Source organism: Pantherophis guttatus, chromosome 2 (assembly GCF_059756535.1).
Source record: "Pantherophis guttatus breed Tessera chromosome 2, ASM5975653v1, whole genome shotgun sequence".
NCBI classification, from domain to species: domain Eukaryota; kingdom Metazoa; phylum Chordata; class Lepidosauria; order Squamata; family Colubridae; genus Pantherophis; species Pantherophis guttatus.
In genome coordinates, this window is record NC_142064.1 from 278312533 (window position 1) to 278331872 (window position 19340).

The window sequence follows — 19340 nt, forward strand, 5'->3', positions numbered from 1 at the left end:
AATCTCCATAGATGTTTAAGATCTGTGGACTTCAGCTCCCAGAATTCCCCAGCTAGCATGCAATCACCAAAAAGGGTGCGTTCTCAGATATCTGCAACTAAAGTACTTGTGGCGTTTCAATTAATTATTGCACAGTTAATTCACATATATTTGACCATCCAAAGTTTCACACATAATTAATGTACCCAATTTTTTCCTGATTCCCATTTATGGATTTTAGAAAAATGGAACATGAGAACAACTGCACAGCCAGGCTGCTTCCTCTTTAACATATATATATTGTAGGTCACATATTGTAGTTAGCCACAATTGATTGCGGAAAATAAATGGTTTTGTTTTCCTCTCCCCTGAGTTGCTGCTGGTTTGGGGAGGTTAGAAATAGGAGATATTTTACCCTCCTTGTTGATTTCACTGTGACTGGTAAAACGTGAGGGAGCGAAATGAACTCAGACAGGCAAGAACTGGAGTGACTCCTGTCTGTTCCTTTGAGGAGAAGGCAGCCATTTTGTTCCCCTAGAAAGGAAGATGAACCCCCATGTCACCTTTCTTCTCTTTCCCTCAGTGACCACCCAGGACAATACAACAAAAAAGTACAGCCATGACGGCAAACCTATGGCACGCGTGCTACAGGTGACACGTAAAGCCCCCTCTGTGGACACGCAAGCCGTATTCCCAGCTCAGCTCCACCACACATGTGCGCACGCCTTCCGCCAGCTGGATGATTTTTGAATTTTTGCCGCACATGCGTGGGGGCAGTGCACATGCGGGAGACATCCAATCGCATGTGCAGGGGGGGAAACCCCCCACCACCCGTTTTTTGTCCCGGGAAGCTGCAGGGAGGCCTGCTAGGCCCAAAATCAGGGGCGGGGGGAGTGGGAGGGGGGTCACACGTACATGCAGTGGGGGGTCATGCGCGGGGGGCACATTACATTATGGGTGCCAGCACACATGCGCTGTTGCGCATGCACACTTTTGGCACACGACAACAAAAAGGTTAGCCATCACTGGACGACAGGAACGTACAACCACAATTGTGATCAGATTTTTCCATTGCTAAGCAAGGAGCTTGTTAAATAAGTCGTGCCTAATTTACGTCCTTTTTTTGCTATGGTTGGTAAGCAGATCACGACAATTGTTAAGTGAATCACGTGTCGTTACACAAATCTGTCTTCCCCCATTGGCTGCTTGCCAAAAGCCAGCTGGGAAGGTCGCCATCAGTGATCAAATAACTCTGGGATACGGCAACCACTGTAAATACACACTAGGTTTGTCGAGTGCCCAGATTTTGTTCATGCAAGCATGGGGGGGGGGAGGTGCTGTGACAGTCGTAAGTAGGAAGATCTGTCATAAGTCACCTGTTTTCAGTGCCGTTGCAACCTTGAACGGTCACTAAACGAATGGTTTTGATTGGAGGACTGCCTACACATGAGCTCTTTTGATACTTAGGCTGAAACTGCCAAGGCCCCTTTCCACAGAAAAGAAATCGTCGTTAAGCAAATCACTGCAGTTGTTAACTGAGTAACACAATCGTTCAGTGTATGTGGCTTTCGCCATTGACTCTGCCTGTCAGAAGGTCACAAAAGTCGATTCACATGACCGTGGGACTCTGCACCCGTCATAAATATGAGTCAGTTGCCAAGCGGCTGAATTTGGATCGTGTGACCCTAGGGAAGCAGCAACGGTCGTAAGTGTGAAAAACGGTCAGAAGTCACTTTTTTCATTGCCGTTGTAACTTTGAACAGTCACTAAGGGAACTGTTGTAAGTCGAGGACTCCCTGTATAAGAAACCACTTCAGAAGAAGAATGTGTGGCTATCTTCGACAGCTGTCTGCCTCTCGAATACAGGGAGTCCTGCCAGCGTCTTCCTCTCGAATACAGGGAGTCCTGCCAGCGTCTTCCTCTCGAATACAGGGAGTCCTCGACGTATGGCCGCAATTGAGCCCAAAGTTTCCGTTGCTAAGCGAGACATTTGTTAAGTGGATTTTGCCCCATTTTACGACCTTTCTGGCCACCGTTGTTAAGTGAACCGCTGCAATTGTTAAGTTAGTAACAATTGCTAAGCGAATCTAACCCTCCAGGCCGCCCCCAATGAAGGATGCAGGCAGCCCTTGGCTGGGCTCTGCCAGATGCAGATAGGAATAACCCAGGGAGGGTGAGGGAGAGCCTGGAGAGGGAGGAGGGAGAATTAGGGGGGCTCTGCACTGTTAGGTGTTTTGTGCCAGCCGTGGCAGTCTCTTCAAAGGCCACCAGATGGGGGCAAAGAGGCACCTTTGATCCCACTGGTGGGTCAAGGGGCTCCGGCCCCTGCAGCCCCATTGGGGAAAGTTAATGGCCCTCCAGCCCCCTCACACACCTTGTAAGGGAGGGGCCAGGAGCCCCTATAAGAACCCCTGCACAGGGGCTGCTCCCCCCTTTTTTTGCCCCTTTTTACCCTTTCTCTTTTGCCTGCTCTTGCTCTAGTCTCCTATGGGACTGACCCATGGGCTCAATCCAGGCATGGATGCCTCCATGCCTGGGACCTTATTTTACTCTACTTTTACTTCTAAATAAAGACTTAATTTGATTGCATCCTTGCGTGCTGACCTTTTCTTGGAAGCACCCTCAACGAACCATCGTTCTTCGTGAGATCCCTCACATGCACTGCAGCTCCATCTCCTTCCACACACAGCTGCCCCCCTCCCCAACAAATGGCTCACCCTCTTTTGGCTCTGCTTGGGAAGGTTCATGCCTATAAACCTGAGGAGAGCCCCTCCCCATCCCTTGGCTGAGTTTGGAAACATCCGGCCAGGCCCACATCTGGTTATGATGCTCCGGAAGTTCCTCTGGCACCCCAGGGTTCCCGGCCAGCTTCTTGTGGGCCTGACCCTGACCACACACCCCCAGAAACCATAAAGAGAGCCAAGGAGACCCTATTTGCCTGGGGGTTAACAAGCAAGTGGGAGACCTTCTGTCCTGGCCACTTGTTGGAGCATTCACAACCTCTGGAGGAAAGTCGTTCCTCTGATTAATTGTCCTCACTCTCAGGCAATTTCTCTTTAGTTCTGGGGTGCTTCTCCCCTTGGTTAGTTTCCCTCCATTGCTTCTTTCATGCCTTCTTTGGAGAAGAGCTTGACTGCCTCTTCTTTGTAGCAGCCCCTGAGCTATCGGGACACTGCTATCATGTCTCCCCTCGTCCTTCTTTCCATTAAACTGGATATAGAAAAGGAAAACGTAGAAGTTTTGGGTGCTCCATCACTGGAGGCTTTTAAGAAGAGGCTGGACTGCCACTTGTCTGGAACGGAATAGGGTTTCCAGCTTAACAGGGGGTGAGACTAGAAGACCTCCAAAGGTCCCTTCCAGCTCTGTCATTCTGCGTTCAGGCACCAGGCGCAATCCGGTCCTTTGCATGCTGGCTGGTGAGAACATTAAGAGGGGAGGGGGGGGGTCTCTGCGTGTTGAGGGCAAGGTCAGCCTCTCGGACCTTCCATAAGAGCCTTGATAGTACAGTGGTCTAAGCACCCTGTTATTAACACAGCTGCCTGCAATTACTGCTGGTTCGAATCTCTCCAAGGCTCAAGGTTGACTCAGCCTTCCATCCTTTCTAAGGTAGATAAATTGAGGACCCGGTTTGTGGGGGCAATAAGCTGACTTTGTATAAAATACACAAAAGTATGAAGGCTATTGCTTAACGCATTGTAAGCCGCCCTGAGTCTCCGGAGAAGGGCGGCATATAAATCAAATTAAAAAAAAAAAGTGCCGGAGGATGTGCAGAGAGCAGCGCCGTTTCCTTTCCTCCGTGGCGGATCCGCGGACTTAGCCTGGGTGGGAACTTCAGGGGAAATGGGGCGGGGGGGGGGGAGGGGGAGCGGCGCTGCTATTGGCGGACCTCGGAGGCGGGGGCAAAGGGTCCCCCCCTCCTCCCTGAAGGGCCAAGGGAGCAGGAGCTCTTCGTCCCGGGCGGGCGAGGCGGAGACCTTGAGCGGAGTTTGGGGCGGGGGGGAGGAAGCCACGGTCGCTGTCCCTGTCGGGGATGCTGGTCTCTTGGGTCGTGGGGGCGAAGCGGCGCCTGGCCAGGGGGCGATGCTGCTGCGACGGGCGCCCCTCTTGCTCCTCTGGGGACTGCTGGGCTCCTGGGTGCCGGGGGGCCGCTGCGGTGAGTTTTTGGAAGGAGGGGCGAGGGGGCGGAAAGGCAGGCGGGGTTGGGGGTCTCTCTCCCCCCTTCAGCCCCTGTGAGGCTTCACTTTCACTTTCACTTTCACTTCCCCTCCGCATTGGGAAGCAGCGCTGCCCCTCTCCGCCTCTCCCCCTCCGGCCTTCCTGAGCGCGGAGGAAGGAAGGGGAGGCTGGGCAGGAGCGAGGCAGCCTCGGCACGTCCCTCTCCTAGCCATCGTCTTCCAAGCCTGACACAGCTGGGGAGGCGGCCGCGGGGATCGGTCCCCCCCTCCTCCTCCTCAGGAGTCGCTGGGTTGGCATGCTGTGGGGAGGGACTCCAAATCCCAACATCCCCAGCCTTGAGACTAGCCAACCCGTACAGCCCGAACCCCGACGCCTCTACCGGATGAAATGGGGAACATGTGGACGCCGCCTTGAAGGGCTGAGGAGGGGGCGGCTCTGCCCCCGGGCCCCACTTGGCCAAAGCCTCAGGTCGCGTTCACACGACGCGTGAAAACCCGGGCGTGGAGGAGTCTCCTCCCTTCCTCTGTTAATCTGTGCAGTTCCCAGCCCTGGAAGTCTCCATACTCCGTACTCTGCTGTGAAGCTACAGGCAGCTTCTGCCCTGCTGGTCCTCCCGGCAGTGGGCACTGAGGGGCAAAGGACGTGGGTTTTGTTATTGGTTAACTAACATGGTTAGCTTGTATCTTCATTTGCTTTATTTCCTCTCTTTTAAAATGATGGCCCCGTTTATGAGCTTTTACCATTCCTAAACTGGTAAAGAAGCTGGAGACTAACTCCAGAGAAGAAAAGTTTGTTAGAACAACTTGGGGTCTGGTTTATCTCTTTCCTGAACTCTAAACCACCTTTTCCCTTACAATGACGCCCCTTCTGACCTCAGACCTCATTTTAAGGAACATGGAACATGTGTGATATTGTGTGATGAGCAAATATGTAACATGTTTGGCTATGTGTAATTGATATCCTATGCAAAGGGGAGGTTGCTTTTATTCTGTCCAATCAGCTTTCCTCTTTGTTGTGTCAACTATAAAAGGGGGGACAACGGGGGGCTCAGGTCCTCTCTCCCTTTTGCATAGAGAGACCCCACTTTATCAGGGTCCCCTAATAAGCTTCCTTTAAGGGATCTTGTCAGTACTTTTATAGTACTTGCTTGCTACGGCTGCCATTGAAATGGGGGGGAGGGGGAGCTGTCTGGAGAGTTGGGAGGGGAAGTGAGCCATCAGAAGCTGCACCCCACAAGATCCCTTGGGCGGATGTGGATTGGATAATCCCGACTGGGCCATTGGGGGGAGGGTTTTAAGAATGCTTTCTATATGGGATTTTCGCCCCTGTTGCCTCAGACCTTCCTTTTCTTTGGTTGCATTCAGTTCAAACTCAGCAAAAGTACCTCTCTCTATGAAAATGGAGTCGGGGGTTTTGAGTACTGAAAGGAGGCAAATCTGACAGATCTTCCGACTCAGTTGCTTATTGGGAAGGTAAACTGAGGCAGAACCTAGAGCCAGATTTGGCTTTCAGTATGTAGGGTCAGGTGGGGGTCAGCTCCACAAGCAGCTGTGTGAACCCAGAGGTCCCCCTCACCAGGGAGGAGCCGGAGCTGCAGAGCCCCCTCCTCAATTCTACCCTTCACCCTGTTCTCTTGCCAGGCTCCCCCAGGCACTCCCTGCGCTATTCCTATCTGAGGGTGTCAGAATCCAGCCGGTCCCAGTTCTTCTCTGTGATCCTCCTGGATGATCAGCCCATCGCTCGAAACCACCACCAAACCAGTGAGATGGAGCTTCTGGTGCCCTGGATGGGAGCAGAGGAGAAGAAGAACCTGGTGGACCTTGAAAAGGTGTTCAGGACTGACCTGCACTGGCTATCCAATCTCGGCCACCAGACTGAAGGTAAGCAGAGGCAGATTTGCCTTCAAGCCCCAAATTCTCCCTCTAATCTCCCTTTGTGCCTCTTGACACCGTAATCATCAGAAGAGGGAAGCAGGCAAAATCCCAAAGGTGCTTTTTCCAAAGGTCCCAAAGTTTCAGAAAAAGCAGTTTTGGGGCAACCCTGACTTGGATGACTTGAGAACCTCCAAAGCAGGCAAAGAATAGAAAGTGGGTGCCTGGAGCCTTGGATGGGTGACATGACTTGGAAAGGAAAATCTCGTTTGACCACCAAGGGCTGCAAAGGGCTTAACGGTGAGAGATCCTTTCCTGTAAAGGAAATAAAGCACCTTTCCCCCCCCTCCAAGATCTCTCTCATGGTCTTCATGATCTGGTCCCATCTCAAGAGATTAAGTGCAGTCCTTGATCACAAAAGAGATCTCCCCCTCCGCCCCCGTAAGAAAGAGGGGAGGAAAGATCCATTTTCACCCCTTTCATTGCATTGATGATCCTGTCTAACCATCTCATCCTCTGCCGTCCCCTTCTCCTTTCTCCTTCCGCCTTTCCCAACATCCGGGTCTTCTCCAAGGAGTTCCCTCTTCTCATCTGGTGGCCAAAGTATTTCAGCTTCAGGCTCAGCTGGTGGGATGGAAGGAAACGTTTGAGTCAAGGGTGGGGTCTCCAGGGGAGAGGAACTCTGGACTATTCCTACCCCATCTTTCAGGGCTTCACACCTGGCAGGCGAGTTTGGGCTGTGAACTCAGAGAAGACGGGAGTAAAGGAGGGTTTTTGCACTATGGCCACGATGGGATGGACTTTGTCAGCTTCGACAAGGAGACCCTCAGATGGGTGGCAGCTCAGCCCCAGGCCCAGAAGGTCAAGGAGAAGTGGGACAATGACCCACGGAGGTCCAAGAGGTATAAGGGCTACATTGAGAAGATGTGTATTGAGAGGATGCAGAAATACCTGCCCAACCAGAAGGAGTCTCTGAAGAAGACAGGTGAGTGAACAAATGGGCCCTGGTTGTACAATTTGTTTTCTGGGCTCCCTCTTCCCCCCCCCCATATTTTCTGCCATACACAGAGAAGTCAGGCTTCACACACCTGACAGGAAGAGATTTACCAAATCAAACTACAGGAGGACAGCAGGGGAAATCACCTTCCATGCCCCCTAAAATAAGTTTTTCAAAGAAAAAAAACAAACTAATTAAGCAAGAGATGGAGGCTGAGATCCATTTGCATGAGGAAATCTGGCAAAACAGAAGAAAGTCTTAATTCTCACATCCTGTGTTTGGGGCTGAACCAAAATTTAATTTCTATCTGGAAGAATTTGAACAAATTCAATGTGGGATATGAAAACCAAATCAGCCCCCAAGCAGGACAATTATTTTGGTATGTGCCCCTTTCAAAAATAAAGCTAAAGAGTTCAATGCCTTCATCTTTGAGGGTCCCAGAGATTCAGGAGAGGAGAGGGAGCAGTGGGAGAGGATGGCCAAATGAGGACTTCCCTACTATTAAATCCTGGGAACTCGGATTTTGCTGTTTCTACAGAGCCCCCAGTTGGGAAGGTGACCCACAAAGTGGTGGATGACAGTCTGGAGGTCCTCATCTGCCAGGCCTTTGGCTTCTACCCCAAGGAGATCCAGACCACCTGGACGAGGGATGGAGAGGCCTGCAAATATGGGACCCTCCATAGGAACGTGGCCCCCAACTCGGACGGGACCTATTATGTCCAGCTCAGCATTGAGATCGACCCCAAGGAGAGGGATTGTTTTCGGTGTCATCTGGAGCACGAAAGCTTGCAGGAGCCCCTGGTCTTGTCTTTCAAAAAGGAAACAGGTGAGAGACTGAGAAGTTACAAAATGTCACCTCTCAGTCAGACGGGTGGCATATAAATTTATTAAATGAATAAAGTAAATAAACATCAATGTAGCAGTAGGTTGTTCATCAGTGTTGGATGCTGTCATCTAAACTTTCCAGAGGGAAAGGAGGGAATTTAGGAGTCCTTGGAAGGCTTGGAAGGAGGAAACGGGTGAGAGATTGAGCAGCTGTGACACACGTTAGGTCTTGGTGAGATGGGCAGCATATATGTTTATTAAATAAATAAAGTAAATCTAAAAAATGTAGAACTAGGCTGTTCATCAGTGTTGGATGGTTTTCTAAACTTTCCAGAGGGAAAGGAGAGAATTTAGGGTTGTGTTTCGTGATGGTAAAGAAGAGATGATTGAGAGGGGAGTTGGAAGTGGACACTTGAGAACAAAGGTAGGAAAATATGATACGATACGGAGATGGAAGAGATTGAGAGATAGGAAACTCTGTTTTGCTTTCTGGCAGAATTATCTGATGGGACAAGTTGCCTCCGGTCCTTCAGTGCCCCTTTCAGCAGGGGAGGCTGGACTTTTGTCAGCTGCTTCAGAGCTATTCTCTTTTGCAAAACTATAATATTCGAACGGTTGCAATCCGCACCTGCTTCCTTCTCCCTCCATTTATCTTATTTATTTATTTTATTTTTTATTTATTTGTTTCCATTTCTATACCGCCCTTCTCCAATTAGGACTCAGGGCGGTGAACAGCCAAAGTAAAAAACAGAACATACAAAATTTAAAAAACAGTTTAAAATAATTAAATATTTTGGCCGTAAATTAAAACAATCCAATTTAAAATCAATTTAAAATTTAACTCAAGCCAGCCCAGCTAGTTGAAATAAATAGGTTTTCAGGGCCCGACGAAAAATCCGGAGGTCTGTTATTGTACGTATCTCTGGGGGGAGGTTGTTCCAGAGGGTGGGCGCCGCCACAGAGAAGGCTCTCCCCCTGGGGGTCGCCAGCCGACATTGTCTGGCGGACGGCACCCGGAGGAGGCCCACTCTGTGCGAGCGTACTGGCCAGTGGGAGGCTATTGGTGGCAGGTGAACTGGGGAGGGGGATCAGTTTGATGCATTTGCTTCACCTGATCTTTGCCTGGGCTGAAGCCCCTGGGCCCTCTGCACCTGTGGAGGGGAGGGGCTTCCTGCAGGTGGGGGCACTTCCTGGAGGCCAGAGCAGCTTGGGAAAGGCTTCCCTTGATCAGCATCTCCACTTCAGGCAACTCAGCACCTGTCTAATAGAAACCGTGTTTCTCCTTTTTTAGGAGGCGTATGGCGGATTCCTTGGGGAATTGTTGGCACTGCGGCCTTTGTGATCGTGGGCCTTTTGATTCTCTTCCTGATATGTAAGTGAAACAGAGTCATCCACTGACCCAACCCCATGTCCTTCTGTGTTGACTGAGCTGCTGTGGGTGGGACAGAGCTTCTCTGAGAGTTGCAGCCAGAATCCCTACGAAATCCTTCCCTACAGGCAGCATTGTTTTTTTTGAAAAAAGTTTTTTATTTCTTATACACAAATTGTAAATATACATTCTCTTATCCATAGTTGATCATATATATAAATATTTTTTCTAAAGGAAGCATAAAAATAAGACATTTTAATTACATTTATTACATTTACATTTATTATTTATTATATTTTATTACATCTCTTTTCCCTCTTTTCAGAACAAACCTTCTTCTCCTCCTTCTTCTTTCTTTCCCCTCCCTCCCTCCTCTCTTCTTCTACTTTCTTCCTCCTCCTCTCCTCCCCTACTTGCCCTTCCTCTCCCCCACTCCTCCCCTCTTTTCCCCCTTTCTCACCTTCTCTCCTGCTCTTGTCCACGATCCTTTCTTCCTCTCCTTCCCCTTTCTTATTGATTGATTGATTGATTGATTGATTGATTCATTGATTCATTCATTCATTGGTTCAATTTATATGCCGCCCTTCTCCGGAGATTTAGGGCAGCTTACAATGTGTTAAGCAATAGCCTTCATACTTTTGTATATACCTGCTTAGTAGAGCTTTCGCTCCCCCCCCCAAGCAGTGTTCTTTTTTATACAAAGTCAGTTTATTGCCCCCACAATCCGGGTCCTCATTTTACCTACCTCGGAAGGATGGAAGGCTTGAGCCTGGTGAGAATTGAACTCGCAGTAATTGCAGGCAGCTGGCAGCTAAGTGCTACTTCACAGCACTTCGCTGCACCACCAAGGCTCTTTCTTCCATTCCTCTCTCTCCCTCTCCTCCTCTCTCCCTCTCTTTCTCCTTTATTTGCAATATTTCCCTCATTTGGTATCCGAGCAACTCCAATTTTCTAATAATGTATACTTTCTTTTCAATTTTTAACTTATTTTACCCAATCAATCATTTCATAATTGTACATTTATATTTATAATCTCGCCATTCCCCTTTTCCATTTACTCTGGTGTCATCTGAGTTTCTATTTCTGTTTTGTCTTCTCCCTCATTTAACTTTCTATTATCTATATCATTTATCTATCAACTTTTATTCATATTTCTTTTCTATCCATAAATAGAATCTTTCCCATGTCTTGAAATACACCGATTCCTCTTTATCTTTTATTCTTAGCGTTAATCTGTTCATTTCCGCACAGTCTAAAATCTTTTTGATTACTTTACCTTCTGATGGGATTTTCTCTGTCTTCCAATTTTGTGCAAATACAATTCTTGCTGCTGTTATTATGTGTATAATTAAGTACACTTCTTCTTTGCTATATCTTTCTGGCAAAATACCCAATAGAAAAAGCTTTGGTTTATGTAACATTTCCTCTAACCATGTCTGTATTTAGGCCAATAGTTTTTTGCTTCTAAACATGACCACCACATATGATAATATGATCCCGGCAAATGCAAACATTTCCAGCATTTAGCTGATTTATCTTTAAACATTTTTGCTAGTCTTTCTGGTGGCATATGCCATCTATAAAATATTTTATATAAATTTTCTTTATATGCCGTTGCCATAGTCAATTTATAATTCCTTTCCCATAGTTGTTGCCATTTCTCTAATTCTATTGCGCAGCCAACGTTTTTCACCCATGTTATCATTGCCTACAGACAGCATTTTGAACACGGGTGAGAAAGGGAGAAGCAACTATGCAGCCATTGTTGCACTTCTTGCAAATCTCAATGTCTTCCTGTTGTGTGGGAGAAAACCTCTCTGGCCTCATGCAGACTTTCTTCAGAGGAGCAAATATCAGAACCTCTGGAGCAGGAGTGGGTTCTACTTACCTTTACTACCAGTTCACAAAGGGATCACGCACGCGCCTTGCTTCGCTCGCACATGTGCTTTACTTCTGCGCATGTGCAGATAGCTTCTGTTGACATCAGGGTCAGTGGGCGGAGCCTCCTGCCGGTTTTACTACCGATTCTATAGAACCGGTCCGAACCAGGGGCAACCCACCACTGCTCTGGGGTCCAGGAAAAGTCCCTTAAATGATCTGGGAAGTGCTAGGAATTCCACAATCCTGTCCCTGAAGAAGATCTATTTGCCATGTCACCTGGCCAAAGGAAGCTCTGATGGAAGGGGAGGTCCATGGAGGGAGGGGCCCATGGGCCATGCCTCTCCTTGAAATCACACTTGGGGACAGGCAAGGACAGGGAGGAAGGTTCAATGGGGAAAGTTCCTGCTGCTTCTTCTGCTCCCACTCAGAGCAAGTGACATGAGAAGGAGGGAGGATGCAGGATGTGTCTCCTCAATTGAGTTTCACCGAGTCTAACTCAGGATTTCTTGGTAATTTTCTCAGCAAGAATTTGGAAGTACTTTGCCATTTCCTTCTTCCTGGATGGACCTTCTGATTGGCTTGTGATTCTCTGATTTGTCTGAAATGGTATAGGGTTTCCTGCCTAAGCAGGGGGTTGGACTAGAAGACCTCCAAGGCAGGGGTGAAATCCAGCAGGTTCTGACCAGTTCTGGAGAACTGGTAGCAGAAATTTTGAGTAGTTTGGAGAATCGGCAAATACCACCTCTGGCTGGTCCCAGATGGGGAGGGAATGGAGATTTTGCAGTATCCTTCCTCCAGGAGTAGGGTGGGAATGGAGATTTTGCAGTATCATTCCCCCAGGAGTAGGATGGGAATGGAGATTTTGCAGTATCCTTCCTCTGCCATGCTCACCAAGCCACATCACGCCCACAGAGCCAGTAGTAAAAAAAATTGAATTTAACTACTGCTCCAAAGCCTATTCCATTCCATTCCATTCCATTCTAGTTTCCTATCCCCTATCCCCATTCCACACTCTATTCTATTTTCTATTCAATTCTATTTTCTATTCTCTAATCTCTAATTCAGGCAGACCCAATTTAGCCTTCCAAGATCAGCCAAAGTTGCTGGTTCTTAGATCTGGCTAGGTTAAGATTGGGTCGTGAATTTGTCGTGATTGGGTCATGACAAATGTCGTGACAGTTGAATTAAGAACATCTGAGTCCAGAGTCCGTGGGGAACACCCTCTGTCTTGTACCAGCAACAAGAATCCAAGAGGATTCTTGTTGTAGAGTAATTGATGGTGATTCAGTTCAGGTTCCTTCCTTCAGTGTTCAGAATAAATCCTTCTCCAGCTCTGGCAGGAGCTGCTGCCCTCTGAAATAAACTAGCTATCTGCTCTTTTTCCCATCTGTCAGGCCGGAAGAGGAGACTCAGAAGAGAATTGTCTCATGTAGTGGTGGCAACCTTGTTTCTTCTCAAAACTTGTTTCTCGCTCTGCGGACCGTATAGAAGATGAGACACAATCACAGAGGTTGCCCTAAACTAAAGTAACATCAGAGGTGAGTCTGGATTTGAAGAGACAAAACTCCGGACTTGGAATATACCTGAGAACCAAGACCATCAGATTTGTTGAGGTGGGGAATTAAATTTTTCCAAAGTTGTCGTATGTGGATTATGGGCTTCCTGGGGCTCCTGTGATGACTTGCTCTGCAGCGGAAGATCTGGCTCAGCTCAGCCTCTCTGGCCCATCAACTCCAAGGGAGGAGAGAAAGATGGTGAAGGAGCCATGAGCAGGAGTTGGGGCACCCTGGAGAAATAGGAAGGATTGGAGGGGAGGGGGAGAAGGAAGAGGATGAAGGGGACTCCTTGGCCATGATAAGCTGGAGGCATAAGAAAGCCTGGGGGAGAAGTGAGGAGGCCCCCAACAGCAGCTCTTTGTCCAGAGAGGGTTATCCTTCCTTCTTCTTTGGCTGCTTCCTCTGGTGCCTGTGGAGGTTGCAGTGGGGGGAAGAGACAGCTGAGGGGAGGAGAGAAGAAACAGCCCCCACCCCATGCAAATGACAGTGTTGACTTCCTCCATTTTTTTTCTCTTTGAAGCACAAGGCATCCTATGGACTGGAGAAGACAGGGAGAGATCTAGAAATCACTGTGTCGTCATTGCGTAGGGAAGAAGGAAAGGAACCTCCAGTGTGGAGAACTTGGACACATTATCCAAAAGCCAAGATCAAAGCAAGATCTAAGTCCAAACCAACTAAAGCCCCACGAAACATCCTAAGTAAACCAAAACACCCAGCAGCCCCAGAAGGAGAACCAGGATTCATCTACAACATACACTGTAAGGACTGCAACAGCCAGTATGTAGGATAAACAGGCAGAAGACGAACAAAGCCCATCCATGAACACCAACTAGCAGTCAGAAGGCAAGATGAAAAGTCCTTAATTTCATAATACATGGATAGATTCAACCATAGTTTCAATTGGGAAGCTGTGAGCATCGTTGGATCAAGCCAAATCCACCAAACAAAGGGAAAGAAATGCCAGAGAATTCCTGGAGCCCTGGCACTCAGATGAATTGGCCATCAACAGGGACACAGAGATAAACAATGTCTGCATGCCATTCGAAAGAGACAATTAAAAAAGTCCAAAAGGAAATGAAAGACCAGAAACCCTCCTATCCAACAATCACCGCATACAGTATACGAACAGAAATTAACGCCAAGATTAACATTAGACGACAATCAAGTAAACAACATCCCAATCAAGCAATTACCAATGCAGACAAAGAAGCTAACAGTACCCAACAGCTTAATCACACAACATTGAGAGGGGAAACCATTGACTAACATATAAAAATAAGAGCAAATCCAACTCCCTTCTGGCACTGAGGATGTTGCCTAGTTTGGTAATGAAATATCTGCAAGAAAAGTACCAAGCCAGAGAGCACCCAGGAGGACACTGCAGGAGGGGTTCAGCACCTGGCAACCCCTCCTTGTGAGGTGGCAAACATCTCCAATCCCATGAGATTGTCCTGGACTGTGACTCCAACCGGTTCTGTTTCTCCATGGAGGAGCCTTATGTCTCTGGTTGAGCAGACATTAAAGATGGCGCTCTCCAGCTTTGTCACCCCAACCCTGGAGAAAGTCTACAAAGGAATGGATCCAAGTCCCTTGTTCTACGAGGGCCGCGGAGGTTCACTTAGAGAGATGCAGGGATGGAGATGGGGGCCTCGGGTTCTTGGGAAAGCTTCCTGCAGAGATGATTTTTTCCCCCAAACAGGTGGCTGTTGTGGACTGCAAAACCCATCAAAAGGTAGAGCTGTTCTCACCGCTACTTCACCCGTTTCCTGCTTTCAGAGGAAACCAAAGAACGGGTGACGTAGTGACATGAAGAGCTCTCATGGATTTAGAAGAGGCCTCCTTCAAGCGGTTGGGTTGGTTTCCATACATGGAACCATCTCTGGGACCCCATTTGGATACCCAAAATCTGGATATCTGGAGAACATTTGAACTAAAAATGACTGGTGGATTCATTTTGATGGAGCCACCATTAGTGTCAGTGTTAAAATTGGAACCGGTGGCCTGGCCAGGTAAGACACTTTAGGTCAAATAATAGCCCTCAACTGATTTTTATTCTTTCCAAGGCAATTTGCTTTGCCCAAAATTTGGGCGTGGAGTGAAAGGAGGTGTGTGTGTGTTTGTGGGACCTTATATTTTATTGTGGAGTAAGCAATCCAATAGCCAGACATTGCAAGATTCTTTACATCAGACATGTCAAACACAAGGCCCACAATATGGTTCGATCTGGCCCGTGGGGCTGCCCTGGAGATGGCGAGGGGCCGGCTTGCACGGTCTCAGTCCCAGCCCATTCCCAGCCTGGCAGGGCGCTCCCAGCCATGGAAAACACTAGACATGTGCTATGTTTCTTCTTGCTTCAAACGCTCTACTATCTTCCCAGTGCCGAAGAACTCCTCCATCAAGGAACTGAATGACTGCAGACCACTTGCTCTAACATCTGTAGTCATGAACACCACTGAAAGGCTAGTGCTGTCCCACCAGAAAACCATCACGGATCCGCTGTTAGACTCCCTGCAATTTGCATACCAAGCAAATAGATTGACAGATGATGCTGTTAATATGGCTCTGCACTACATCCTACAATATCTTGAATCTCCAGAGACCTACGCAAGGGTCCTCTTTGTAGACTTTATTTCAGCATTCAGTACCCTTATAAATAAATAAAATAAAATAATAAATAAATAACTTTATTGTCATTGTACGTGTCTACACAGTATACCCATACAACGAAATTCACTTAACACCCAAGGACCAGGTTCAACACACATAACAATCCCCAGATACACTCCCACCCACCACAATTCTCCACCCCTAAACCACCCAAACATCCACACAACAGACCAAGTAATGCTGTCCAATAGCTCACTGATGGTGGCCCTTTAGTTCATTGTTGAGAGCAATTATAGCTCTGGGATAAAAACTATTCAGAAAACGTGTGGTCCGAGTTTTAATTGTTCTGTATCTTCTGCCAGAAGGCAACAGTCCAAAAAGATTGTAAGCAGGATGGGAAGAGTCTCAGAGAATGTTGTGCAACTTTCTCAAACAGCGAGATTCGAAGATGTCATCCAGGGCTGGTAGCTGGAGTCCGATGATCAGGGATTTAGATGAAAAGCGGCCCTAGGCTATTCCACTTATGAGGCCCTTTCACCTATAGTGAAAGTGTAATTTTAATTTTGCTAACAATTTGAATGTAGGCCCCTCTTGATCTTGAGGCCCTAGGCTGAAGCCTAGTTAGCCTATAGGAAAATCCGGCCCTGCCGATGATATTCTGGGCAGTTTTAATGATTCTCATTAGAGCTTTTTTGTCTGCTACAGAGCTGCTCCCATACTATGCAAGAATGCCGTATGTCAGGACACTCTCAATGGTGCTGCAATAGTAGGACAGAAGTAGATGCTGAGATAAATTTATCTTCCTGAGCATTCTCAGGAAGTACAGCCTCTTCTGTGCCTTCTTCACAAGCATGTTAGCATTCATCGTCCATGAGAGGTCCTCTGAGATATAAATGCCCAGAAATTTAAAAGTACCCACTCTCTCCATCTCCTCACCATTTATATACAATGGTATATATTCCAGACCCTCTTCTAACTAAGCTAAACCAGTGACAGGTACCTCAACATACTTGTAAGTGGATCACAAGCTTCCTAACAGACAGCACCAGGTGAAGCTAAGCAGAACCACATCAGATACCTGTAAAATTAGCACAGGGGCCCCCCAAGGATGTCCGCTCTCTCCACTTCCCTTCTTTCTCTATGCCAATGACTGCATCTCAAAACGATCCAGCTGGTAAACTACTGAAGATTGCAGATGATACAAGAGTGATTGGTCTCATTCGAGACAACGATGAATCCGCATACAGACGGGAGGTTGAACAACTAGCCTGGTGGTGGGACTGGAACAATCTGGAACTGAACACACTCAAAACATAGGATTGGTGATGGACTTTAGGAGAAACCCTCCCATACTTCCACCTCTTACAATACCAGACAACACGGTATCAACAGTAGGGACCTTCAAATTTCTAGGTGCTATCATACCTCAAGACCTAAAATGGACACCCAACATCAAAAACGAGAGAATGGATGTGAACGAAAAGGGTCCCCGATTCCTCTCCTTAGACAGTATCATATTATAGCCCCCTTCCCACCTATGGAGAGAAACACAATTTCTCCTTCCCCTTTTTATCACATAAGAATTAATAATAATAATAATAATAATAATAATAATAATAATAATAATAATAATAATAATAATAATAATAATAATAATAATTTTATTTCTATACCGCCCTTCTCCCGAAGGACTCAGGGCGGTGTACAGCCAATTTAAAAACACAAGACACAACAATAATTAAAAATTAAAATAATTAAATAGATTTGGCCGATTTAAAACCCCAAAAATTTAAAATACCCCAATTTAAAATTATTAAGTTGATAGCCCGGCCTGGCGGAACAACAGGGTCTTCAATGCGCAACGAAACACCCGGAGGTCGGAGATCTTACGTATTTCCGGGGGCAGTTCATTCCACAGGGCTGGGGCTCCCACAGAGAAGGCCCTCCCCCTGGGTGTCGCCAGCCGACATAACTTGGCTGATGGCACCCTGAGGAGACCCTCTCTGTGGGAGCGGACTGGTCGGTGGGAGGCTATTGGTGGCAGAAGACGGTCTCGAAGGTACCCGGGTCCTATGCCATGGAGCGCTTTAAAGGTGGTAACCAACACCTTGAATCGCACCCGGAAGACCACTGGGAGCCAGTGCAGCTCGCGCAGGAGGGGCGTCACGTGGGCATACCTCCTCCTTCATTTAACCTGCAGACATGTGGAGGCCAGAGAGGTCCCTGCCCCTGTTCACCTCCAGTCTGGTGGTCCAGTTTTGATAACTTCTCCAGGTCAGTTCCAATCACCCACTCAAGGACCTGAAATGCCTCCTCCTCCTCTGACTCCTCCATCCAAGGCACCAGAGAGGCTCATCTTCCTCGTGAGGCTGTCATAATGTGCAATGGGCTGGACATCCAGGCCGCCGACAATGAAGGATGCAGGCAGCCCATGGCTGGGCTCCGCCAGATGCAGGTAGGAGTAACCTGCCTTCTGCCACCAATAGCCTCCCACCGGCCAGTACGCTCCCACAGAGAGGGACTCCTCAGGGTGCCGTCAGCTAGGCAGTGTCGGCTGGCGACCCCCAGGGGGAGGGCCTTCTCTGTGGCAGCACCTGCCCTCTGGAACGATTTGCCCCCGGAGATACGGAGGATATCAGATCTCCGGGCCTTTCGCCGCGCCCTAAAAACTTTTTTCTTCCATCAAGCAGGGCTGGCGTGAAACCCCCCCCCCCTGTTTTTGAGATATTAGATTTTTTAATTGTTTAATGGGTTTTAGTCGTAAGGTTCTTAATTTTCGGCCAAAGGGTATAATTCTTTTAAATTTTTAAATTTTGTATTGGATGTTTTTTACTTGGCTGTGCACCGCCCTGAGTCCACTAGGAGAAGGGCGGTATACAAATTTAAATAAAATAAAAATAAAAAATAACCCAGGGAGTGTGAGGGAGAGCCTGGAGAGGGAGGAGAGAGAAGGGAGAATTAGAGGGGTTCTGCACTGCAGCTCCATCCCTTCCACACACAGCTGCCCCCCTCCCCAACAAATGGCTCACCCTCTTTTGGCTCCGCTCGGGAAGTTTCATGCTTATAAACCGGAGAAGAGAGCCCCCCTCCCCCATCCCTTGGCTGAGCTTGGAATCTGGCCAGGCCCACATCTTGTTAAGATGTTCTGGCAGCTCCTCTGGGACCTCAGGGGTCCCGGCCAGCTTCTTGTGGGCCTGATCCTGACCACACACCCCCAGAAACCATAAAGAGAGCCAAGGAGACCCTATTTGCCTAGGGGTTAACAAGCAAGTGGGAGACCTGGCCACTTTTTACAGAGGCAGGATTGAGAGCATTTTAACAAACTGCATCCCTGTTTGGTTTGGTGGCAGCAGTGCCTCAGATAGAAAGTCCACACAGAGAGTGCTGAGGACAGCCAAGAACATTCTAAGAAACTCAAAAACATTATAGGAAGCTCCCTTCCCGTTATTCAGGATACCGCTTGTAAGCGCTATGTGCTTAGAGCTCAAAGCGTTGTTAGAGACACACACCCCCCCCACACACACTTCACGGTCTGTTTCTGTAGCTCCTCTCTGGGAGGAAATTTCCAAGAATTTCTGGATGATAGGGACTCTCATTCGTTGCCCGGGAAGGGCGGAGTGGAGGGGCAGTGCTGAATTTTGAAACTTCTGTTTTTGCTTTCACTTTCTGCTTTCCCAGAAATACGAGAACTGATTCCAAATCAAGCACTAAACTAAAGTCTTAAACGAGGTTCAGGGAAGGGCTCGGGGAGGAAAAGGATAGAGTAGAACAAGGGAGTTGGAAGGGACCTTGGAGGTCTTCTATCTAGTCCTATCCCCTGTTCGGGCAGGAAACCCGATACCGTTTCAAACAAATGGCTGTCCAATCTCTTCTTAAAATCCTCCCGTGTTGGCGCATTCACAACCTCTAGAGGCAAATCCTTCCACTGATTAATTGTTCCAACTATCAGGCAATTTCTTCTTAGTTCTACTGTTGTGGATTTAATAAGACAAACACAAGCTTTGGGTTAATCAAAGACAAATTTATAAATTGCGCAATAGGTTCAAGGCTCTGTACATGAGGCGTTGAACAAAGACAGA

At 47.8% G+C, this 19340-nt stretch overlaps 1 protein-coding gene and 1 long non-coding RNA gene across 2 annotated transcripts in view; both read left to right on the forward strand.

Annotated features, from left to right (window-relative positions):
* Nucleotides 1–3908: 3908 nt before the first annotated feature.
* Nucleotides 3909–19340, forward strand: part of LOC117668168 (uncharacterized) — a 59376-nt gene continuing 43944 nt past the window's right edge. The window contains exons 1-4 of the mRNA XM_087885334.1: nt 3909–4132; nt 5796–6035; nt 6736–7011; nt 7562–7849. Of these exons, the coding sequence (XP_087741460.1) occupies nt 4060–4132; nt 5796–6035; nt 6736–7011; nt 7562–7849 (877 nt within the window). The 5' untranslated portion in view covers nt 3909–4059. The remainder of the gene's footprint in view (nt 4133–5795; nt 6036–6735; nt 7012–7561; nt 7850–19340) is intronic.
* Nucleotides 12493–15333, forward strand: LOC148115975 (uncharacterized). The gene is made up of 2 exons (XR_015731817.1): nt 12493–12636; nt 13175–15333. It is a non-coding gene; the product is annotated as an uncharacterized LOC148115975 (long non-coding RNA).